General features: G+C 40.3%; 1 protein-coding gene across 6 annotated transcripts; it reads right to left on the bottom strand.

The window, feature by feature from the left end:
• Positions 1–1020: 1020 nt before the first annotated feature.
• On the bottom strand, positions 1021–20547 carry cfap97 (cilia and flagella associated protein 97). Of its 6 annotated transcripts, XR_009654302.1 has the most exons (7): positions 20396–20547; positions 8740–9623; positions 5261–5550; positions 4868–4994; positions 3892–4114; positions 3134–3191; positions 1021–1815 (listed from the first exon to the last, which is right to left on the bottom strand). XR_009654302.1 is itself a non-coding variant. In XM_060916729.1 (5 exons), the coding sequence occupies exons 2-5, from the start codon at positions 9575–9577 to the stop codon at positions 4014–4016; spliced, it is 1356 nt and encodes a 451-aa protein (XP_060772712.1). In that variant the 5' UTR covers positions 9578–9623; positions 20396–20547; the 3' UTR covers positions 2315–4013. The 6 variants fall into 6 exon arrangements, 3 of the variants coding, with proteins under 3 accessions (XP_060772712.1, XP_060772714.1, XP_060772715.1); XR_009654300.1 differs by having other exon boundaries at positions 3134–4114; XR_009654301.1 differs by lacking the exon at positions 1021–1815 and having other exon boundaries at positions 2315–3191.
• Between the last annotated feature and the right edge of the window lie 1769 nt (positions 20548–22316).

Here is a 22316-nt window from a genome sequence, read left to right as displayed (position 1 = left end):
CAGCGCTAACCACTACACCACCATGCCGCCACCGTAAGATGCAGGAGGCATTATGTTTTTGGGTTGTCCGTCTGTCTGTGCGTCCGTCCGTCCCTCCGTCCCGAAACCTTGTGAACACGATATCTCAAAGGCTAATGAAAGGAATTTCACCAAACTTTCACCATTTGTGCGCTTTGAGACAAACATGAACTGATTAGATTTTGAGGTCAAAAGGTCTAAGGTCAAGGTTACTGTGAGGTCAAATGTCTGTCCGAGAACCTTGTGAACACAATATCTCCAAGGCAAATCAAAGGAATTTCACCAAACTTTCACCATTAGTACATTTGAGGACAAAGATAAACTGATTAGATTTTGAGGTCAAAAGGTCTAAGGTCAAGGTCACTGTGAGGTCAAATGTCTGTCCGAAAATCTTGTGAACACAGTATCTCCAAGGCTAATACAAGTTATTTCACCAGGTCAAGATTACTGTGAGGTCAAATGTCCATCCCCAAATCACAACTTAATAAGGCATGTAGTCTACCGGGCAGAGGCATCCCCATCGATGCCGTTGGCATCAAGTTCTATCTAGTTTCCCCATGTTGTATTATCTTTTCTGCCAAAATCAGTAATTAAACACATTAGTGATGTTAGACTGCTATTATTTTGCACATAACTGTACATGTATTTTCTTCACATTTCTCCTGCAAAAACCTTAGCCATTGTCCAAAGCACTGATATAACATTTGTGAAAGCATTAACTAATAAACTCAAAATAGCCCTTTGAAATAGCTTCCTGTTTAGAAACTGTCTGGTGTTACATGCTTCAGAGGCAGCAGATGTGTTCCTTTCTGTCAGAATAAAACTAGAAATAAAAGATACAACCAGAAACATTTACTGTGTTTGAGTTCATTGTAAAAATATGCAAATGTCAGGCCTGTAGGAGTGCCATGAAAAAGAATAAATCTGCAAACGAATAACACAATAAATGCTTTTTATTGCTTTTTCTTTTGCCTGAGTGGCCAAGCTATCAATCAACTGGCTTTAGGTGGGCCTTCCTTAAATATTAGCTTTTGGACTTAAATTATGCAGAATGTCAAATCATTAAATATTTCATGTATAATTGCCCAGTATGGTGTCATAGCCATGCTACTCATCTTCAGCATAAAAATCAAATGTACATAATGTAATCCTAAACTCAAAACTGACTCAACCAAGAGTACATTATTGTCTGACTTTAGTGTTGCACTAAAGCTATGAGGCGAATATGGACAACATGAAATGAAGTTTTGTCTCTCCCAAAATCATTGGGATGTAACTTTTTTTATAGCCACAAACAAAAATAATATAATTATAGGTTAGATTTATGGAGCTAATTCACTACAAATCCAACTTTTGGCCACATTTACAAAGGGTTCCAATAGGCCTGGAGCTGACACAGATACCCTACACTGTATGGCCAAAAGTATAATCTCCACTCTTCTGGGAAGGCTTTAAACTAGATTTTGAAGTGTGGCTGTGGGGCTCTGTGTTTATTCAGCTACAAGAGCATTGCTGAAGTAAGGCACTGTTATCAGGTGACGAGGCTTGGGGTGCAGTCGGCATTCCAAATTATTCCAAAGGTGTTGAGGTCAGGGCTCTGTGCAGGCCATTCGAGTCCTACTCCAACCTTGGCAAACCATGACTTCATGGACTTTGTGCACTCAGGCATCATCGTTCCAGTGAAGGGAAATTAATGTTACAGCATACACAAAGACAGTCCAGATAATTTTGTGCTTCCAACTTTGTGGCAACAGTTTGGGGAAGAACCATACACGTATGGATGTGATGGTCAGGTGTCTAATCAAGACAAAAAAAAAAAAAAAAATTTAATTATGCCAACAATATAATTAAGATTTCCATATTAGCAAATTTTAGGACCTAAGGAAATGACATAAATGTCCCTTTAGACCTTTAAAGTCATACCAAATTACTAAATTTGCACCACTATGGATCTTAGACAAACATTTCTAAGTATTTTAACAGTTACTAAAGGTGACTTAGGTTCACCCTCGCTCTTGTCAAGACGGATTACAGAAGAGCGTAATGAGGGTCACATGTCAAATAATACAATAAAACACATGGTTGATGGGTCCCTCACAGCATGCCTACAATAACAATGCGAGTCTTTCTGTCCTTGTGTGCGGAGAATAACGAGCACCAAAAGGTCAAGCTTGTCAGTCTTGCAGTGATGAAGCCATCCATAGTAACAGCTGTGTATGCATGCAGTATCAAATGTCATACAACGAAGGAAATTAAAGACTTATTTCAACAAACAGATTTGACGATATCAAATATATCATTTGTACATAATTTATATTTAATGATATTTAAATCTTACACCACAGATAAAATGATCTTATTCCAGTAAACAGCAAAAGCTAAGCATTCACTTAGTTTAATCATATAAACCTTCTGCTATTTCAGGCACAAAGAAAGCAAGCAGGAGAGGACTAAACACATTTTAGTTCTCAAGTCATCAAGTGCAATGTACAGCTGCAAAATGAACACCAGATCCAGCAATGATAAGGCTTTACCGCCTCCACAGCTTGAAAAATCTATAAATAAACGGTTAATGTAGATTGCCATGTGCGTGTACTCCAAGAAGAGGAAAAGTCACTAATGTGTTATCGCTCCAAATCTTTTGGGGGCTTCAAGCTTGGGTCAGTTCTTCAAATGTGGCTTGTATATTTTCAAAGCCTCAGTTTATAAAATTAATATAGATACAAATAGTCATAATATGGTAAAGGGAGAGTATTCAGTGTGATGTAAAGGTCCAGAGATGCCATCCATCATTATGCTTCAGTGCTACAGCGAAAACAGGCTGTTCTATTAAGATAAGCAAGTAAACAAAACAGCCTAGATTTGAAAAATGTTTAAAAATCTAATAAATTTCAGAAAGGCAATACGGGATAAAAATCACAGATTGAGTCTGGATTTCAGGATGCAGCTTTGAATGATTCCTATTTTTGGCAAGAGTGACATTTAAAAAAAAAAAAAAAAATTTATAAAAACCACACACGTGTTTATGTGCAAAGATTAAGTTCATCATCGAGGTCTCTTCTCTACCAACCACTTCAACATACACTTAATTAAAAACATATAACTAGCTGATCACCTGGTCATGAAGGTTCTACTTACAACCTCAATCCCAAAAAGTTGAGACGCTGTGTAAACTGTAAATAAAAACAGAATGTCAAGCTTTGCAAAATCATAGAAACTCTATTTCACTGAAAATAGTACAAAAGACAACATATCAAATGTTGAAAACTTGTACATCTGGGAAGGCATCATTAATGCTGAATGATATATACAAGTTTCACAGCAACATGCTGCCATCCAGACAAAATCTTTTTCAGGGAAGCCCTTCCTTCTTTCAGCAAGACAATGCCGCCAAACCGCTTTCTGCACATATTAAAACTGCATGGCTCCGTAGTAAGAGTCCAGGTGCTAAACTGGCCTGCCTGCAGTCCAGGCCTGTCTCCCATGTAAAACATTTGGTGCATTACAAAGCACAAAATACGACAAAGAAGACCCCGAACTGTCGAGCAACTGAAATTGTATATCAGACAAGAATAGGACAACATTTCTCTTTCAAAACTACAGCAACTGGTCTCCTCAGTTCCCAAACGTTTACAGAGTGTTGTTAAAAGTAGAGGTGATGCAACACAGTGGTAAACATGCCCCTGTCCCAACTTTTCTGAAACGTGTTACTGACATCAAATTCAAAATGAGCCTATATTTATTTAAAAAAAAAAACCTCCCTCAGTTTCAACACATGTTGTCTTTGTACCATTTTCAATTAAATATAGGGTTTCCATGATTTGCAAATCATCACATTGTTTTTTTTATTTATGTTTTACACAGTGTCCCAACCTTTTTTGGAATTGGGGTTGTACAACATTAAAGAGGTCCATGCTTCTCACAACCCAGATCTGAGGTGCTGAATTGCAGGAAGCATTTGAGTGGTTTCACATGTGATGGAGCTGGAGTTTGGATCAGGACCAGGCTGGTCGTGGAGCGGTGATTCTGGTAGGTTTTGCAATTTCAGGTCTGGTTCTGTGAGGATTGGTTGAACTGCAGGTTATGGAGTTTCTTCCTGTGGAAGGTGACAAACAATCAACTGGTATTCATTTGTTCCAGTTGATTTTAACTGCTCATCATAGGGACCACCATTAGCAAACCTGTTAGAGTTTGAGTCACACAATTACATGATGTGGAAGAATGCTCATGTATGTGGAAAAGGATCGATCGTATTTTCCTCAGAGTGTCTTATGCCACCCTGTGACGCAGCAAGAGTGGCAGTTCAAAAAGATGTACTCGGATGTCATTTCACATGTGTCAGTGGAAGCACATTAGCCTTCGCCCTCTGTGGTAGGTAGATGTTTGCGTGAGGTAGCTAATGAGTGGTCTGGAACCCACCCACTCCTTCAGCCAGTCACTGACTGCAAAGGATTTGTATCCAAGTATATGTAAAAAAAAAATAATGCTTATATTTATGTTATTGTCCAATTACTTTTGAGTCTATGAAAATGGAGGAACTAAAAGGGTCTTTACTTCCTAAATGGTTAAATACAAGATTTGTTAAACCCTTTAAATTAAAGCTGAAATTCTATACTTCAATTATATCTTAAATGGCTTCATTTCAAATCCAGTGTGGTGGTGTACAGAGGCACAGTTGAACATCGTGTCACGGTCCAAATACTTATGGACCTGACTATGTAGGTAAAGTGAGGTTGGAGGAGCAAGTAAGTGTGTGTGTGTATATATATATATATATATATATATATATATATATATATATATATATATATATATATATATATATATATATGCCTGTGTGTGTACTTACCTGATGTAGGTCTGATAGGAAGTGTAGGTATTCCAAGGTACCTGGCTTGACGCTGGTAGTCGGTTAGCTGTTCTAATCTGGTCATTCCTGGAGTCGGCTTTACAGACTCCAAACGCTTTAGAAAGGCCTAGAGCATGCAAAACCACACACACAGCAACTGGTACAAAAGAGATCTTGCATGACCTTGTAATTTTTTTTCTCTCCCAAGTATAACAACATCTCATTACAACAGCAGTAACACAACAGGCCGAGCTGCAAACAAAAAGAACTGTTGAGAACACAAGTGCCAAGAAGTTCTCTGATGTTCATAAAATTAAGACACTTTATTTATGAAGCGGCTTTGTTTGAACACAGGGCATTCAAAAAACTAAGAGATCATGACCAAATACTGACCAGATTTTCTTGTTGGATGCGCCGTTGCTGGCGCTGCCTGTTGAGGCCACTGTGATAAAGGCGTAATGGTGGCGCGGAGGAGCGGAAGGTGAAGCGAGAGGAAGAATGAGTGGAGGAGCGCGAGAGCTCACGGAACAGCCGCTGGTTCTCACGCTCGATGCATCGCATTTCGCTGGTGTCGAAGGAGTAGTTCTTACGGTGCTGGCTCGCACTGCTCCTGCTGACAAAGGTGCTGCCAGGACTGGAGACAAGCAGCATCCTGTCCAGCTGCCTGCCTGAACTCAGCATAGCTGGAGATTGGAAGGAAAGTGAGGAAGACAAGAACAAAACGCAGCTTATTTATATCAAGAGGTCCTGAAATCCATGTTCGCCTACAGATGTGCTTGAAAAGTTTGTGAACCCTTTAGAATTGTCTATATTTCTGCATAAATATGACCTTAAACAATCACATTTTCACACAAGTCCTAAAGGTAGATAAAGAGAACCCAGTTAAACAAAGGAGACAAAAATATTATACTTGGTTATTTATTTATTGAGGAAAATGATCCAATATTACATATCTGTGAATGACAACAGTATGTGAACCTCTAGGATTAGCAGTTAATTTGAAGGTGAAATTAGAGTCAGGTGTTTGCAATCAATGGGATGACAATGAGGCGTGAGTGGGCACCCTGTTTTATTTAAAGAACAGGGATCTATCAAAGTCTGAGCTTCACAACACATGTTTGTGGAAGTGTATCATGGCACAAACAAAGGAGATTTCTGAGGACCTCAAAAAAAAAAAAGCGTTGTTGATGCTCATCAGGCTGGAAAAGGTTACAAAACCATCTCTAAAAAGAGTTTGGACTCCACCAATCCACAGGCAGACAGATTGTGTACAAATCAGGGCTTTGAACCAGAATTTTTTTCCTATTGGTTCGTTCCGAACAGAAACAGAATTTTAACGTTTCCGGTTTTGGGTTCCACCATTAAATAGACGTTCCCGAACCGGTTAGAACAAAAAAATTTCGTTCCCGGAACGGTTAATTACGTTCTCTGTCAGCTGTTTAACAAATGGCTATAAAATTATGTCTCTGTCTCATCCAGCTTAAGCCAAATGTAGGCTAAATTCTATTACAACCTTCATTAAATAAGACAAGAAATAATTCAAAACAATTATTTCAAATGTTGGCGATTTGGATTCTCAGTACGTCTTCCCATCTACACAAATAGAAAAAGTGCCAAAAATGAAAGATAATTCGTTTAGTGTGTTACCAAAGGCTAGTCAGGCCCTATAGAGGGCTACCGCATGACGTCACCGAGCCGCGAAATTTTGTTAGGCGCCATATTGGAAGACCAAGTACACATCTATGCAAGTACATACATGCATAAAACAAACTACACCTGAAATGTAGCCAGGGCCGGTTCTGCCCTAATCTGGACCCGGGTGCAACATCGCGCAACCCCCCCCCCCCCCCCCAAAAAAAAAACCACCAGTCTAAATCAGGACAATCATCACATAACTATAAACATTTTATATCAACTACTTTAACTAAATGGGCTATAATAAATAAGCCTGCAGGCAGCCACGGCGGGCTGCCTCAGAAAAGTAACCATTTGTCCTACCTTAAAACTCGTTTTGCATTTTCTGCCTCCTTTTTTGTATTTTCAACCCTCCGTTTATTTTCTTTCCTTTTCTGAAAACCCGATTTGTGTCCAGACATTTTGTTCTGCTACCAACGAACTAGCTCGTCAGGTCTCGTCTCTCGAGTCCGCGATGATTCCCGTGGGAAGGGCAACAATTGATACATTTTTACAAACAGCCAATAGGGAGGTTGCAACATTCAGGCTCTTCTTTGCTCAGACACTCAGTAATGGAGACGTGATAGCAGTCCACCTTCCCGCTCTCTCCATTCAGTCAGCGAACGTCACAGGAAGTGAACCCCAGCGGGTCATAGAAACTTGCGCAGGAGAAGAATGGCTTTTTTATTTGTAGGCTACGGAAACTTTGAGGAACGAAATAAAAACCGGTATTAACCGGTTACCATTATTTTTAATAAGCGTTTCTGTTCCGGAACATAAAAAATAATAAAGTTTCTGGTTTCGTTTCTGTTCCATGTGAAATAGAAAAAGTTCCCGGTTTTCGTTTTCGTTCCTTGAACCGGTTCAAAGCCCTGGTACAAATGGAGGAAATTCAAGACCATTGTGACCCTCCCCAGGAGTAACCGACCAACAAAGATTACTCTAAGAGCAAGGCGTGTAATAGTCCGCGAGGTCACAAAGGACCCCAGGGTAACTTCTAAGCAACTGAAGGCCTCTCTCACATTGGCCAATGTTCATGAGTCCACCATCAGGAGAACACTGAACAACAATGGTGTGCATGGCAGGGTTGCAAGGAGAAAGCCACTGCTCTCCAAAAAGAATATTGCTGCTCATCTGCAGTTTACTAAAAGATCATGTGGACAAGCCAGAAGGCGATGGGAAAAATGGTTTGTGGACAGAGGAGACCAAAATAGAACTTTTTCATTTAAATGAGAAGCGTTATGTTTGGAGAAAGGAAAACACTGCATTCCAGCATAAGAACCTTATCCCATCTGTGAAACATGGTGGTGGTAGTATCACGGTTTGGGCCTGTTTTTTTGCTGCATCTGGGCCAGGACGGCTTGCCATAACTGATGGAACAATGAATTCTGAATTATACCAGCAAATTCTAAAGGAAAATGTCAGGACATCTGTCCAGGAACTGAATCTCAAGAGAAGGTGGGTCATGCAGCAAGACAACGGACCCTAAGCACACAAGTCATTCTACCAAAGAATGGCTAAAGAAGAATAAATTTAATGTTTTGGAATGGCCAAGTCAAAGTCCTGGCCTTAATCCAATCAAAATGTTGTGGAAAGACCTGAAGTGAACAGTTCATGTGAGGAAACCCACCAACATCCCAGAGTTGAACCTGTTCTGTACGGAGGAATGGGCTAAAATTCCTCCAAGCCGGTGTGCAGGACTGATCAACAGTTACCGGAAACGTTTAGTTGCAGTTATTGCTGCACAAGGGGGTCACACCAGATACTGAAAGCAAAGGTTCACATACTTTTGCCACTCTAAGATATGTAATATTGGATCATTTTCCTCAATAAATAAATGACCAAATATAATATTTTTGTCTCATTTGTTTAACTGGGTTCTCTTTATCTACTTTTAGGACTTGTGTGAAAATCTGATGTTTTAGGTCATATTTATGCAGAAATATAGAAAATTCTAAAGGGTTTACAAACTTTCAAGCACCACTGTAATTAGTCATACAATATATCATAATATTTAGACATCACTGTTGTCATCATGGAAACATCAATCCTTTTATTATTATTAATTACTACTACGGTTTTTACATTCAGGAACCTTGCAAGTTGATCCTGTAACATATTCTTGGCTATAGATGGCAGAAGGTAAAGCTACCAAACATTAGGTGGTTTTCATTCTTCCCATGAGCTGTGGTACCTACCAGATCGTTCCTCTCCATCCGTATTCGCTTCCAGCTGCTGTCCAACATTTTTCAAGGGGTCAGTAGGTGGGACCAGGTCAAACAACTGTCGGCGACGCGCATCTGGAGAGGACAGAGGGGTAACATCCGTCACTGTATCATTGGAATCAGCCATTTCTGAGGTATTGGGCCTTTGATTCTGATTGGCTGATCCTGGTTGGGGTTGTCGCCATAGGGGCGAGGATGACTGAGTGTTGAAGAACTTTGCCAAGGGGGTGGGGCTTCTCTCTCTACTGCTGGATGATGAACGGCTACGGCCCCAGATGCGGAATTTGCCCGTGGACTTTTTGGCAGGTTCACTGCAACGGTCGCTATCATCCGCATTTTTAAATACATTGTCTTCCTCAGCCTCCGAGGAGGAGGAACAGCTGCTGGATAAGTCACCTGATTGGCTTGATTCAGAGACATCAGAATGAGGGAATGGTGATGAGTTCCTGGATGAGGTGTTTGAGTGTACTTTTCCCGATGCCACCTTTGCTTCTTTAACACGATCCTTCCTTTTAGGTGGATGTTCTCTTTTTTTGGTTTTCTTCTTTTCTCTTTCCCGATGAGAACTTTCTTTTCTCATTTTGATGTCCTTCTTACATTCAGAGCCATCCTTTGCAATCAACCTGCTCTGAACCTCAAGCTCGGACATCTCTTTTTGTAACATTTCTAATGCACACTCCTTGACCGTGCTCTCGATTTGAAAGTTTTCAGTTTGGTTGACATGTTTTTCTGTCTTGGTGTCACGCTCATCACATTCACTGTCAAAGAACAAATGATCTACTTCCTCTTCTGGTTCTTTTGGGCTGTACATTGTTAGCTCCTTTTTGCTTTTCTTCAGATAAGCCTTCCTTCACTGTCTAAAGAAAACAAAAATTGTCAATGAGAAAGATCAGAGGAAAAAGGCTAGACTGATTCAAGCTGATTTAAAATATTCAAAATTGGGCCCTTCACCCACACCACCACTACCACCCACTCTCCCTGAACTCCAACAACATGGTCAATTTCAAATCGTTGTTGTTGGCTGTCCATCGCTAGCAATGATGACTGCTTCATTAGCATGCGCAGAAATGCAGATGGACCACGATAAGCGAGAAGCTCTTGGTCATTAATTTGTCTTGTAGTGACACATATGGGTAATTCCACCCCAAATCACCAGATTTAGAAAGATGTTCGCCACTGACCATCTCAGATTTACTTCATACTTTCTGGAAATATTGTCAGTGTGCCCAATAAATAGTGTAGAAAATTTTAGGCTTGTACCTTCATTAGTTTCTGAGATATAGGGGCTTAAAAAAGGGGCGTGGCCCCAATTTCACTGTTGAAACGTGTGCTACAGAAAACGGACCTAACTTCCATAAGTCATTACTTAAACTATTCATGCAAGATACATGACATTTTCAAGGATTGTTCTTCAATGCCAGATGCCTTTAAAATACTAAAACAGAAAAAGTTCACAGTTTAATATTTGCCAAGTTATGGCTTGCTGAAAATCATTAAAAAAAAAAAAAAAAAAGTCTTCTATCGTGCTTTGGAGCAATTTGACGCCCCATATCTCCACATTAAAGCACACCAGATCTTTCAAATTTTCTTATTTATTACTCATGTTATAGTACTCTTTAGGCAACTAGGTATGTGTTCAAAAGAAATCAAACTTTCTGATTCATTAGGCTTTAAAAATAAAAAAAAAACATTTTGCACCTATAATTCAAATGCATATTACAAATGTTTGACAAGGTCTACCATAAAAACAATTATACTACTGGAAAGAGCTTGTTTTGATTAGCAAGTGCACAAAATATGAAGTTGGTACCCTAAACCAAACTATAAACATTAAGGTATCAAGTACGGCATGTTTTACGATAGATGGAAATGCTGTTTTAAGGCATATAATCTACTTGGATGCATCCAGAGATGCATAAAAACTGAAAAACCACAAAATTTATGAGGATTATGATCACTATCACTTAGAAGCACATATCTGAGCTTCCATTTGCCAGCCAGATACATCCCCAGCTGAAAAAGGTAATTTACTTCAGTGACAGATTAGCAGCCCAATACAAAAACTATAAAAATTTCACAAATTTAATAAAGCATGCAGACAATTTTGGACTTTTGGCAGAATGGCATTTCTTTGCCACTTCTCATGGTAAATCACCGTGATGGTATTGGAGGCACTGTAAAGCAGTCAGCAGCTCAAGCTAGTTTACAGGCAGTCACGAGTGATCACATACTAACCCCATCTGATCTGTTTTTGTGGGCAGAAAAACATATCAAGAACATCCATTTCATCTGGGTTGGTACAGGGGAAGTTATGGAGAGTGGAAAAGCATTGGAGACAAGATTTTCAAGGTCAGCTACTATTCCTGGAAGAAGAGACAACCACTCATTCGTTCCAATCATGTCCAACCAGCTGCAGGTCAGCAGGGTGTCAGGTGGTCCTAGCTTCATTGTGGATACGAGTGGGAATCAGTCACAAGTAATGCATAAAACCCCTGTTAAATCAGCAGTCTCTCTGGCAGATACAATTCCTGGTAAATATGTTGTATGTTTGTATGACAGACAGTGGTGGATAGGCAACATTCGTGCATTATCAGAGGAGGAACAAGATGTACAAGTAACATTTATGCATCTTCATGGTCCCTCTCAGACTTACAGCTGGCCCAGGAGAGAGGATAACTGTTGGGTCCCTCTGGTGCATGTCATGAAAATCATTGATGCCCCACTTACATCAATTGGCAGGCAGTGTAAACTTCCATCTGATGTGGAAAACCAAAATCAATACACTGTTTAAGCTCTTCAAATAAAGTAAAGTATTTTTAAGGTTGCTATTTTTCCCTACACTGTAGGTTTGTAATTGTATTGTAATATGCCTTAAAAGCAGCATTTCTGTCTATCGTAAAACATGCCGTACTTGATACCTTAATGTTTATAGTTTGGTTTAGGGTACCAACTTCATATTTTGTGCATTTGCTAATCAGAACAAGCTCTTTCCAGGGGTATAATTGTTTTTATGGTAGACCTTGTCATACATTTGCAATATGCATTTGAATTATAGGTACAAAATGTTTTTTTTTTTTTAAAGCCTAATAAATCAGAAAGTTTTATTTCTTTTGAACACATACCTAGTTGCCTAAACAATACTATAACATGAGTAATAAATAAGAAAATTTGAAAGATCTGGTGTGCTTTAATATGGAGATATGGGGGGTCAAAGTTGCTCCAAAGCACGATAGAAGGCATTTTTTTTTATGATTTTCAGCAAGCCATAACTTGGCAAATATTGAACTGTGAACTTTCTATTATAGTATTTAAAGGCACCTAGCATTGAAGAACAATCCTTGAAAATTTCATGCATCTTGCATGAATAGTTTAAAAAGTAATGACTTATGGAAGTTAGGTCTGTTTTCTGTAGCACGCATTTCAACATTGAAATTGGGGCCACGCCCTTTTTTAAGCCCCTATATCTCAGAAATTAATGAAGATACAAGCCTAAAATTTTGTACACTATTTATTGGGCACACTGACAATATTTCCAGAAAGTATGAAGCAAATCTGAGATGGTCAGTGGCGAGGCCTATGGTGAGTTCACATGGATTGACCCATATGGAGTCTCTATCAACCATTTCCAAATCCAGTGTCATAGAAATCCAGGTTATGTTCTGTTTTGCATACTCAATATGATCATAAAGCGAAAAAGGTCAGGTTTTTTTTTAATTATTTCAAATTAGACCGTGCATAATGGCGGTGTGCACAGATGCAGCAGCTGAGTGCTCTCTACAATGGAAACGCATCTTGCTCTTTTTGATTGTGTTCTGGAAATTCAACCAAGGCGCATCAAATTTGATCCATTACACCCAGGAATCACGGATACAAATCAGGAAAATGCAGCAAAAGTTCAATATGGGTGCATTTCAGCATCCCTTTCTGATTCCAGCGGGAGATCGCTAGATCACCAGGGACTTCGTGGATCATCATACCGGCCGGCAGACATCGGAGGCGGAGAAAAACGTGGAAACGAGAGGACGCTATGCCGGTGTGCTAGCTCGGCTAAAGAGAAACCCCCACGGACTACCGCTCCCCAGGCTCTTGATCTCCAACGTCAGGCCTCTAAACAAAATGGATGAGCTGAGATTTTGTTAATCATTACGGGCACACATCCAGGACAGTTGTGTAATGATCATCACTGAGACCTAACTACATCCAGGAATCCCGGACATGGCTATCGAGCTAGTGGGCCACTCAACTCCCCACTTCGACAGAAGCGAGGACTAAGAGTCACGGAGGTGGATTGTGTGTTTATATGAACAATAATTGGTGTATGAACCCTGCCATCATTGACTGCTCACCTTCCAGGTCAGGTGAGCAGTGTCTGTTCTTGCTGTCGTGACAGCCGCATAGTCAAGCCAGAAAGTCTGCACACCCCTTTCACCTTCTCCATGTTTTATTACATTACAGACTTATTCTACAATAGATTGAGTTCATTTTGTGTCACAAAATAGCCCATAATGACAAAGTGAAAGCAGGTTTTTAGAAAATATGCAATTTTATTTTACTGACAAAAAATAGGTTATTTAGGGGTTACATATCTGTACACACCCTGAGCCTAATACTTGGTTGATGCACCTTTGGCAGCAATTACAGCTTCAAGGTGTCTTGGGAAAGAAGCTACGAGTTTGGCTCTGTCAGGTTGGATGGGGAGCATCAGTACACAGCTATTTTCAGCTCCTTCCACAGATGTTCAATTGGATTCAGATCTGGGCTCTGGCTGGGCCACTCAAGGACATTCACAGACTTTCTCTGAAGCCACTCCTTTGTTCTCTTGGCTGTGTGCTTTGGGTCATTGTCATATCGGAAGGTAAACCTTCACCCCAGTCTGAGGTCCAGAGCGCTCTGGAGCAGGTTTTCTTCAAGGATCTCAGTGTACTTAGCTGCATTTATCTTTCCCTCTATCAGAACTGGTCGCCCCATTCCCGCTGCTGAAAAATATCCCCACATCATAATGCTGCTGCTGCCATGCTTCACTGTTGGGATGGCATTAGCCAGGTGATGAGCAGTGCCTGGTTTCCTCCAGATGTGACACTTGGTATTCAGGCTAAAAAGTTCAATTTTGGTTTCATCAGACCAGAGAATCTTGTTTCTCATGGTTTGAGAGTCCTCTAGGTGCCTTTTGGCAAACTCAAAGCAGGCTGTCGTGTGCCTTTTACTAAAGGAGTGGCTTCCGTCTGGCCACTCTACCATAAAGGCCTAATTTGTGGAGTGTTGCCTGGATGGTTGATCTTCTGAAAGGTTCTCCCATCTCCACAAGGACATGCTGGAGCTCTGTCAGAGTGACCCTCGGGTTCCTGCTCACCTCCCTGGCCAAGGCCCGTCTTTCCTGATCACTCAGTTTGGCCGGGCGGCCAGGTCTAGGAAGATTCTTGGTGGTTCCAAACTTCTTCCATTTACGAATGATGGTGGCCACTGTGCTCTTTGGGACCTGTAAAGCTGCAGTAATTTTTCTGTACCCTTCTCTAGATCTATACCTGGGGTGCCATGGTAACGGCCCGCGGGCCGGATACGGCCCGATTGGTCATCACATCCGGCCCGGTGGTTCATGAGACTTTTTTTTTTTTTAAATAATAAATTAATAAAAATCGAATGTTGTGTTGTTTTTTTTCGTAATGATTTTAAATCTAATGTTTCAATTTGATTCCATTTTCGTGTAATCCATCGGTTCGTTTTTAGCTGCTCTCTGCTTGCTGCAGCACGTGCAGGTGCAATGACCTGGATTTAATGTAGAGTAGGCTAGTTGTTGCTCATTCACAAGATGTTGTCTAAAAAGAGAAAAGTTGATTCTGAGGGTCGCATCTTTCAGGAAAAATGGAGAGAGAAATACTTTTTCTGGGAAGTTGGGGGAAAACCTGTTTGTCTGATTTGTTCGCAACAAGTGGCTGTACCGAAGGAATACAATGTCAAAAGACATTACGAGACCCACGCCGACAAATACAGCCAATTCACCGGGCAACGCAGGACTGAAAAGCTAAATGAGCTTGCCTCAAACCTTCAAAAACAGCAAGCAGCTTTCTCAAAGTCTCGAGAGACACATGAAGGTTCGTTTTAATATCATACATCATCTTCAGTTCTCCTTTAATGTTAAATGCGGCTGTTTTCAAAGAGGGGTGTCTCAATATCTTTGTTGTACATTTTATTTCATGTTAGGGGCAGTGAAGGCGAGCTACATCATCGCGTGGGAGATCGCAAAAGTGTCCAAGCCATTTTCGGAGGGTGCATTCATCAAGGATAAATACGCATCTGTTGGAATCCAATCTTTCTATCAGTCATTGCCACCAGAGTACCCAATTATCACGGCCTTTGCCGGTAAAATACTCTGTATGTTTGGGACAACATTTATGTGAACAGGCATTTTCAGTAATGAATATTAATAAATCGAAACTGCGTAGTCGTCTGACCCATGGACATCTCAACGATGTCATGAAAATAGCAACTGCCCAGAGTCTGTCCCCCAATGTCGACAAGCTGGTAAAAAGTAAAAGACTTCTGGCTTCCACATGTAAAATGTAGCTGGTATTTCTCCCCCATGTAACCTTGTGCTGTGTGCTTGAGGGGGAATAAACAGGATGGGTGTGTGGAAATATATGTGGGACTTGACCAGCAAAGTTAATGTGCCATCTGTAGTTTGTTTTTATTGGTATGTTCTGTTTTTATTGGTATGTTCAGTCATATTTGGCTCTTTTAAACTAATGCTACTGGATATTTAGTCACTTGACCTATTGGTGGAATTATTTACCCTGGCACTTCTTTCTTTTGACTCGTTAGGCCTACTTGCCAATCGTTTTAATTGGCCTAATTAGGCCTATGCATTGACATGTTTTTGATGTGCAAGATCAATAAATCTGATCCAAGTCATTTACAGTTTACACTTGTGTTATTTGTGTCTTAGTCCATTTCTGTATCATTTTTTTTTTTTTATAAATGTAGGCTACTTGCATGCTTAGACTGTTACATTTTCAGAGGGTAAAAGGCTTTTGTCTGCCATGTTATTGTGCACCTCATTTTGAGGCTATAGCTTTACAATTCCTTTTGGGCGTATAGGCCTTCAAAAATCATATAAAATAATGTCCTTTTGTTGAGTTAGTGTCTGGTCTTTTCAGGCCAAAAGTGTAATTCAGCCCCCAAGGTCCCACTTGAAAAAAATCTGGCCCCCTTACCAATTTCACCCTGGCACCCCTGATCTATACCTTGACACAATCCAGTTTCTGAGGTCTACAGATAATTCCTTTGACCCCATGGCTTGGAGTTTGCTCCGACATGCACTTTCAACTGTGGGACCTTGTACAGGCAAGTGTTGGCAATCCCCAATCATTTCCAATCAATTGAATTTACCACAGGTGGACTCTAAATAAGCTGTAGAAACATCTCAAGCAGCATCAGTGGAAACAAAATGCACCTCAGCTCACTTTTGGGTGTCATATCAAAGGGTGTGCACACTTGTGTACATGTATTTTACATTTTGATCTTTAATAAATTAGCACAAATGTCTAACAACCTGCTTTCACTGTGTTATTATGGGCTATTTTGTGTAGAATCTTGTGACAAAAAATGAACTCAATCTATTGTAGAATAAGTCTGTAACGTAATAAAACATGGAGAAGGTGAAAGGAGTGTGCAGACTTTACAGCTTGACTGTATACTCCACCAGATGTCAATGCTAACACGGCCACACACTATCAGCAATAAACAAACAGAATGCAGATCCTGATGGGTTTTTTATTGTGGCCAGTGATTTTAATCACGCCAATCTGAAATCTATGCTTCCAAGATTTGAACAACATGTAAAAAAAAAAAAGTTCAACCAGAGGGGAACACACACTAGACTGTGTATATTCTAATATCCCCAAAGGACACAGAGCCTCACCCCTCCCACATCTTGGACAGTGATCACCAGTCACTTCTTCTAACCCCAACTTACTGCCCCATTATCAGGAAACAGCAACCCACTATCAGAACAATTAAAACCTGGCCTGAGGGAGCTGCAGCTGCAGGACTGCTTTCAATGCACTGAGTGGAGTCTGTTTTTCACTCAGAACCTAGAAGAATATACATCAACTCTACTCTTCTACATCAGGAGCTGTGATGAGAACATCACACTCAATAAAAGCATCTGTGTATACCCAAACAGGAAACCACGGATGACAAAGGAGGTCCAGCTTTTCCTGAGAGACCAGAATGCAGCCTTCAGGTCTGGCAATAGAGAACTGTACAGTGTTGCAAGACAATCTGAAAAGAGGCATAAAAACAACGAAGGCTGCGTACAAACAGAAGATTGTAGGTCAATTCACCTCCAGGGATCCAGCACGTACGTATGTGGCAGGGCATTCAGCACATGGCCAACTTCAGGAGCAACAGAGACCCACTGACAGGAAACAGTGTCTCCTTGGCTGCAGAGCTGAACTGCTTCTTTTCCCAATTTGAGAACGGACCGGACAACGTAGCTTCACCCCAGCTGGACACTGCTGACCTCCTGCTTACCCTACAGATACAAGAGGTTAAGCGAATCCTGAGAACTGTTAACGTCAAGAAGACAGCAGGTCTGGATGGGATTTCAGGCAGGGTGCTCAGGGACTGTGCTCATGCAGAAGTTTTCACCAACATCTTTAACCTCTCCCTGGCACATGCTACTGTATCATCTTGTCTGAAAACCACCACTATCATCCCAGTGCCCAAACAGACCAACATCAGCTCCCTCAATGACTACAGAACAGTCACACTCCAACTATCATATTCAAGTGCTTCGAAAAACTAGTTCTGCGGCACATCAAAACCAGCCTCTCCCCTACTTTAGATTAGCATCAGTATGCATATAGGCCAAATATATCCACACAGGATGCCATAAACATAGCTCTCCACACCGCATTGGCCCACTTGGAGCAGAAGGAGACATGTGAAAGAATGCTTTTTGTTGATTACAGCTCTGCGTTCGATACTATTGTACCCAGCAGACTGGTCGGGAAACTGCTGGACTTGGGCCTCGGCAACAAACTGTGTTTATGACTCAAGGACTTTCTTAAGTCACTCACAGACGGTGAGACTTGGTCCTTATGTCTTCCCCGAGTCTCACCGTCAGCACTGGAGCACCACAAGGGTGTGTGCCAAGTCCCCACAAATACAATTATAAAATATGCGAACAACACAACAGTAGTGGGACTGATCTTTAATGGCGATGAGACAGCTGATAGGAACAAGGTCTACAAACTGACTGAATGGTGTGCAGAAAACAACCTGTCACTAAACATCAAAAAGACAAAGGAGCTTCTTATAGACTTCAGACGGCATCAGGAGGAGCCCCTGCCACTGGAAGTAAGGGGAGAGGAGGTGGAGAGGGTCTCCAGTTTTAAGTTCCTGGGTACCCACATCAGTGAGGACCTCAAGTGGATGGTTAACTCCAGTGCTCTGGTCAAAAAGGCTCAACAGAGACTCTGAAAAGCTGCTCGAGCCATTCTACCAACTGCTCGGTTGAGAGCATATTGCATCATGGCCTGGTCTGGAAACTCTTCAGCAACAGACAGAACAGCTCTTCAGAGGGTTATTAACAAGGCACAAAAAATAATTGGACTCCCCCCTGACCCCCAGAGGACATCGACAGATCTCACTGCCTCAGCAGAGCCTGCAACATCATTAAGGACAATACACATCCATTTCATCACCTGTTCTCACCATTGCCATCTGGAAGACACCACAGAGCCTTAAAGGTCCACACTTCCAGACTCAGGAATAGCTTCTATCCAACAGCTATCAGTGAACTGAACTCACACCCCTCCACTGCCACAACTTCTTAAGCTCAAGTGCAATCAGAATACACTAATGTGCATTATTATACATACAGGACACTTTTTCGATGGAATAAAAATATGTATTCTATTCCCTTCTAGTGGGTTTCATTCATTTGATAGCATGCAATATTGTCAGCATATTGCTTATCTTATGTATATTACGTCACTCTACCCAATGGAGAATGAGCGTTCAATATGGTTTACAATACTGCATGGTTGTCAAGACAACATGGCATCACACAATGATGCAAATATTCTGTGTATGTATAATAATAATAATAATAATAATAGCTGGCTTTTTTTTCATGGTATATCAGATATATTCCATTCAGCTAGTATGATATTGAACTCATCTTTGACTCATTCAACATCATGGTAGCTGAATGGAATATCTCGGATATACCACTCAACACCAGCCAATATTATTGATTTATAATAGTTATTACTCAGCTGGTAGTATCTTTTAACGTGCGTGCATGTGAGTGAATGGACCGATGAGTCAAGTGAATGGGGTACAGTTTTCCCTTTGGTTGAAGACAGACAGCACTTTAAAATCAGAATCAGAATCAGAATGCCCTTTATTGTCATTGTGTCAATGTTAACATGCAATGACACATAAAGGGCATTCTGACTGACAATTCTAGTCGTCCTTTTACCTTAAAGCAAAGCAAGGAAGGGGAAAAAACATGGAGAGGAAAAAAAATTCTCCCCAATGTATGAATGAGTGATTATAGAAAAAAGTAAAATCAGACACTGAAGAAATTAGCATGAGGGATTAAGTCATGAGTGAAGAAAAAAAAAATTACTTAATGTTCATGTATCAAATTCATCAACATATTAATTTATAATAATACACTCATGAAAGTACTGGTCAAATTGTGTGCAGAACTCAAATGCTGTATAGAGTATATGGCTGTTGACTGAAACAATAACAGGATTAACATGTTCTTATGCTGGTGATAATATAAATGCGCCTTTTGCTGCCCTCTAGTGGTCATGTGTATAAATCTCAGAAGATAAGTAGCTGTTCTTAGTAATGTTGCTTGAGTTAATATTGACCTAAAAAAATTATATTAATTTATACATTTATTTAAAAATCTCGTTTTATCTAAAAGACAAAAGGCCACCTTTGTCCTAAAACACACTTAATATAATAACTTTATACGGGCAGGTCAGCAGGTTTTTTTTTTTTAATCCAGTGAGGTGAACGTTATTTAAATGTTATTTAAAGATTAGGTTTAGGGTCGATAAAATCTATGCAGCTTGGATGTTGATGATGATGATGATTATTATTATTAACAAGACGCATTCACCGGCCAATCAGATAGCACTATCCTCATTAACATTTATGAGCTTTCCCTTGCCACCCTAAAAGGAAATTCACGTTGTTCACATCTGTTTGGTCAAGCTGGTGTGATAAACGGGTCTAATTAATTAAAAGCTGAGCCAAAATAAAGGTCTGGAAAAGACCGGAGACCCTTAATTAGTTAAATATTAAACTAGCTGAGGTTTCCAACAACACTACTTCCCAAACATTTCACTACATATCTGTTTGTGCGTCAAGAAAGGGACAAATGCAACTCGCGTTAAACGTGATAAACAACATCACGCCGACGCTCACTGAGGCCGCGTCCCAAACTGCACTAAAACTACCTCATACTAAGCGCTAAAAACATTATTTCACATGACATGTAGTGCACTACTTCAGGGAGCACGCACCTATTTGGGATTCACGCACATTTTTAACAGATCTGCAGCACTCCAGCTAGTGCTAACGCTAACCATGAGACAAACCTTACCGTTAAAGCTGAAACTTATCACAGATTTCCCTCGGGTTTGGAGAGGAAACAACAACACAATTTCACTGGATTCTCTGTGAGAAAAAGACTCAGAGCGAAAATGCTGCTAACTCGACAGCTACAGTTTGCTGAAGTCGTAGATACCGAGTGCGTTTCCCTAGCGACGGTAACTAACCACTACGTCACTTCCGCAACCGGTTCGCTGATTAAGTTCATATAGAAGCATCCAGAAGAGGGCGCCAGAAAACAAAAAAAGATAGTCTACTATATTGTATAGAAACTTTATTAACCTCTTATTACACTCAAACTTACACGATAACAAACTTGATTTAGTGGCTACTAAATAAAGAATAATACAATCCATGTTGTGCTGTTACAGGAAAATAAATCAACAATTTTGTGGTTTGATTCATTACCACACCGAAGTGGATTATTTTCCAAGAACAGCACGCCCTCAAATGTTTTATTCCTCTTATTGCACTCTGATTTACCATTGACAGCATTTTTAAAAAATGTTTATTTGTCATCAGTTTATAGTTACATTTAATGTTGTAGAACAAAGTTAATTCCTGTTGTCACTTACATTATAGCAGCTATAAAGTCATCCCCTTACCAGGCTTTCTTGAAGAAATTATTTCAGCCCTTCAAGAAATTATTCTTTCTTGAAGTTAAGATGGGAAAAAAAACCCAAAACACAGCTTTTCGTGTTACTGAGAAATTATTACATTTCTTTGTTAAATAATAATGTGTATAAGCATTAGATTACGTACATCATCCACCATGTACGCAAGGCCCTGCGTACGAGTCGTTATTCTAGAAATGATAGCTAATGTATCAGAACAATGGCATTAATATAAACCTTGGACAAGACTTAGAGCTGCTGTTATATAAAATTAAGCACCTTCTGACCAATCAGAACCCAGAATTGGCCAACACTTTGGTATTAGCAACCTTATATAGTTGTGGTCAGAAGTTTACATACAGTGACATGAATGTCATGGCAACATTTGGGCTTTCAGTAATTTCTTTGAACTGTTCGTTTTCTGTGACAGAATGATTGTACATCTTTAATTAAAAAAAACACTAGAATTTGATGCACAAGTTTTAATTTTCTTTGGGCTTTCTGAAATCAACACAGGGTCAAAAATTTACATACGCTCACTTAGATTATTAATTCAGAGGTGCTGAAACTTCCAAAATGTCTCTTAACTTCCTGTTAGTGATCATGATTGACTACAACTGGTAGCTTGTCTGTGCCTTCATAAAAAGGGTTTGTTTACAGCACTCATTGGATTGACCAACACACAATACAATGGAAAAGTCCAAGGAGCTCAGTGCAGATTTGAGAAAGAGGATTGCATTTATACACCACTCCGGAATGTCTCTTGGAGCCATTTCTAAACAACTGCAAATTCCAAGATCAGTTCAAACAACTGTATGCAAGTTATTGTGAGGTGTAGTCACTCTGTCAAACCACTTTGCTTCAAGAAAACCCAAACTGTCACCCTCAGCTGAAAGGAAATTGGTTTGGATGGTCAGGAACAACCTGGGAACCACCATGGCACAGCCCTGCCATGAACTGGAAGCTGATGGATCACTATCTACAGTTCAGTGAGTTTTATATCACTATGGACTAAGAGGCTGCTACCCAAGAAATAATTCCCTGCTCCAAAATTGACACCTTCAAGCTTAACTAAAGTTTGAAGCTGACCACATGGACAAAGAAAAAGCCTTCTGGAGGATAGCTGTATGGTCAGATGAGACAAAAATTGAATTGTTTGGCCACAATGACCACCATGTACAGAGGGACACTGTACCAGCTGGTGGTGGTAGGATCATCATGCTCTGGGGCTGTTTTGCTGCCAGTGGAACTGGTTCATTGCACAAAGTGGATGGAATAATGAAGAAGGAGGACTACCTC

This window comes from Neoarius graeffei, chromosome 3 (genome assembly GCF_027579695.1).
Source record: "Neoarius graeffei isolate fNeoGra1 chromosome 3, fNeoGra1.pri, whole genome shotgun sequence".
NCBI lineage: Eukaryota > Metazoa > Chordata > Actinopteri > Siluriformes > Ariidae > Neoarius > Neoarius graeffei.
This window is presented reverse-complemented; position numbering and strand designations above follow the sequence as displayed.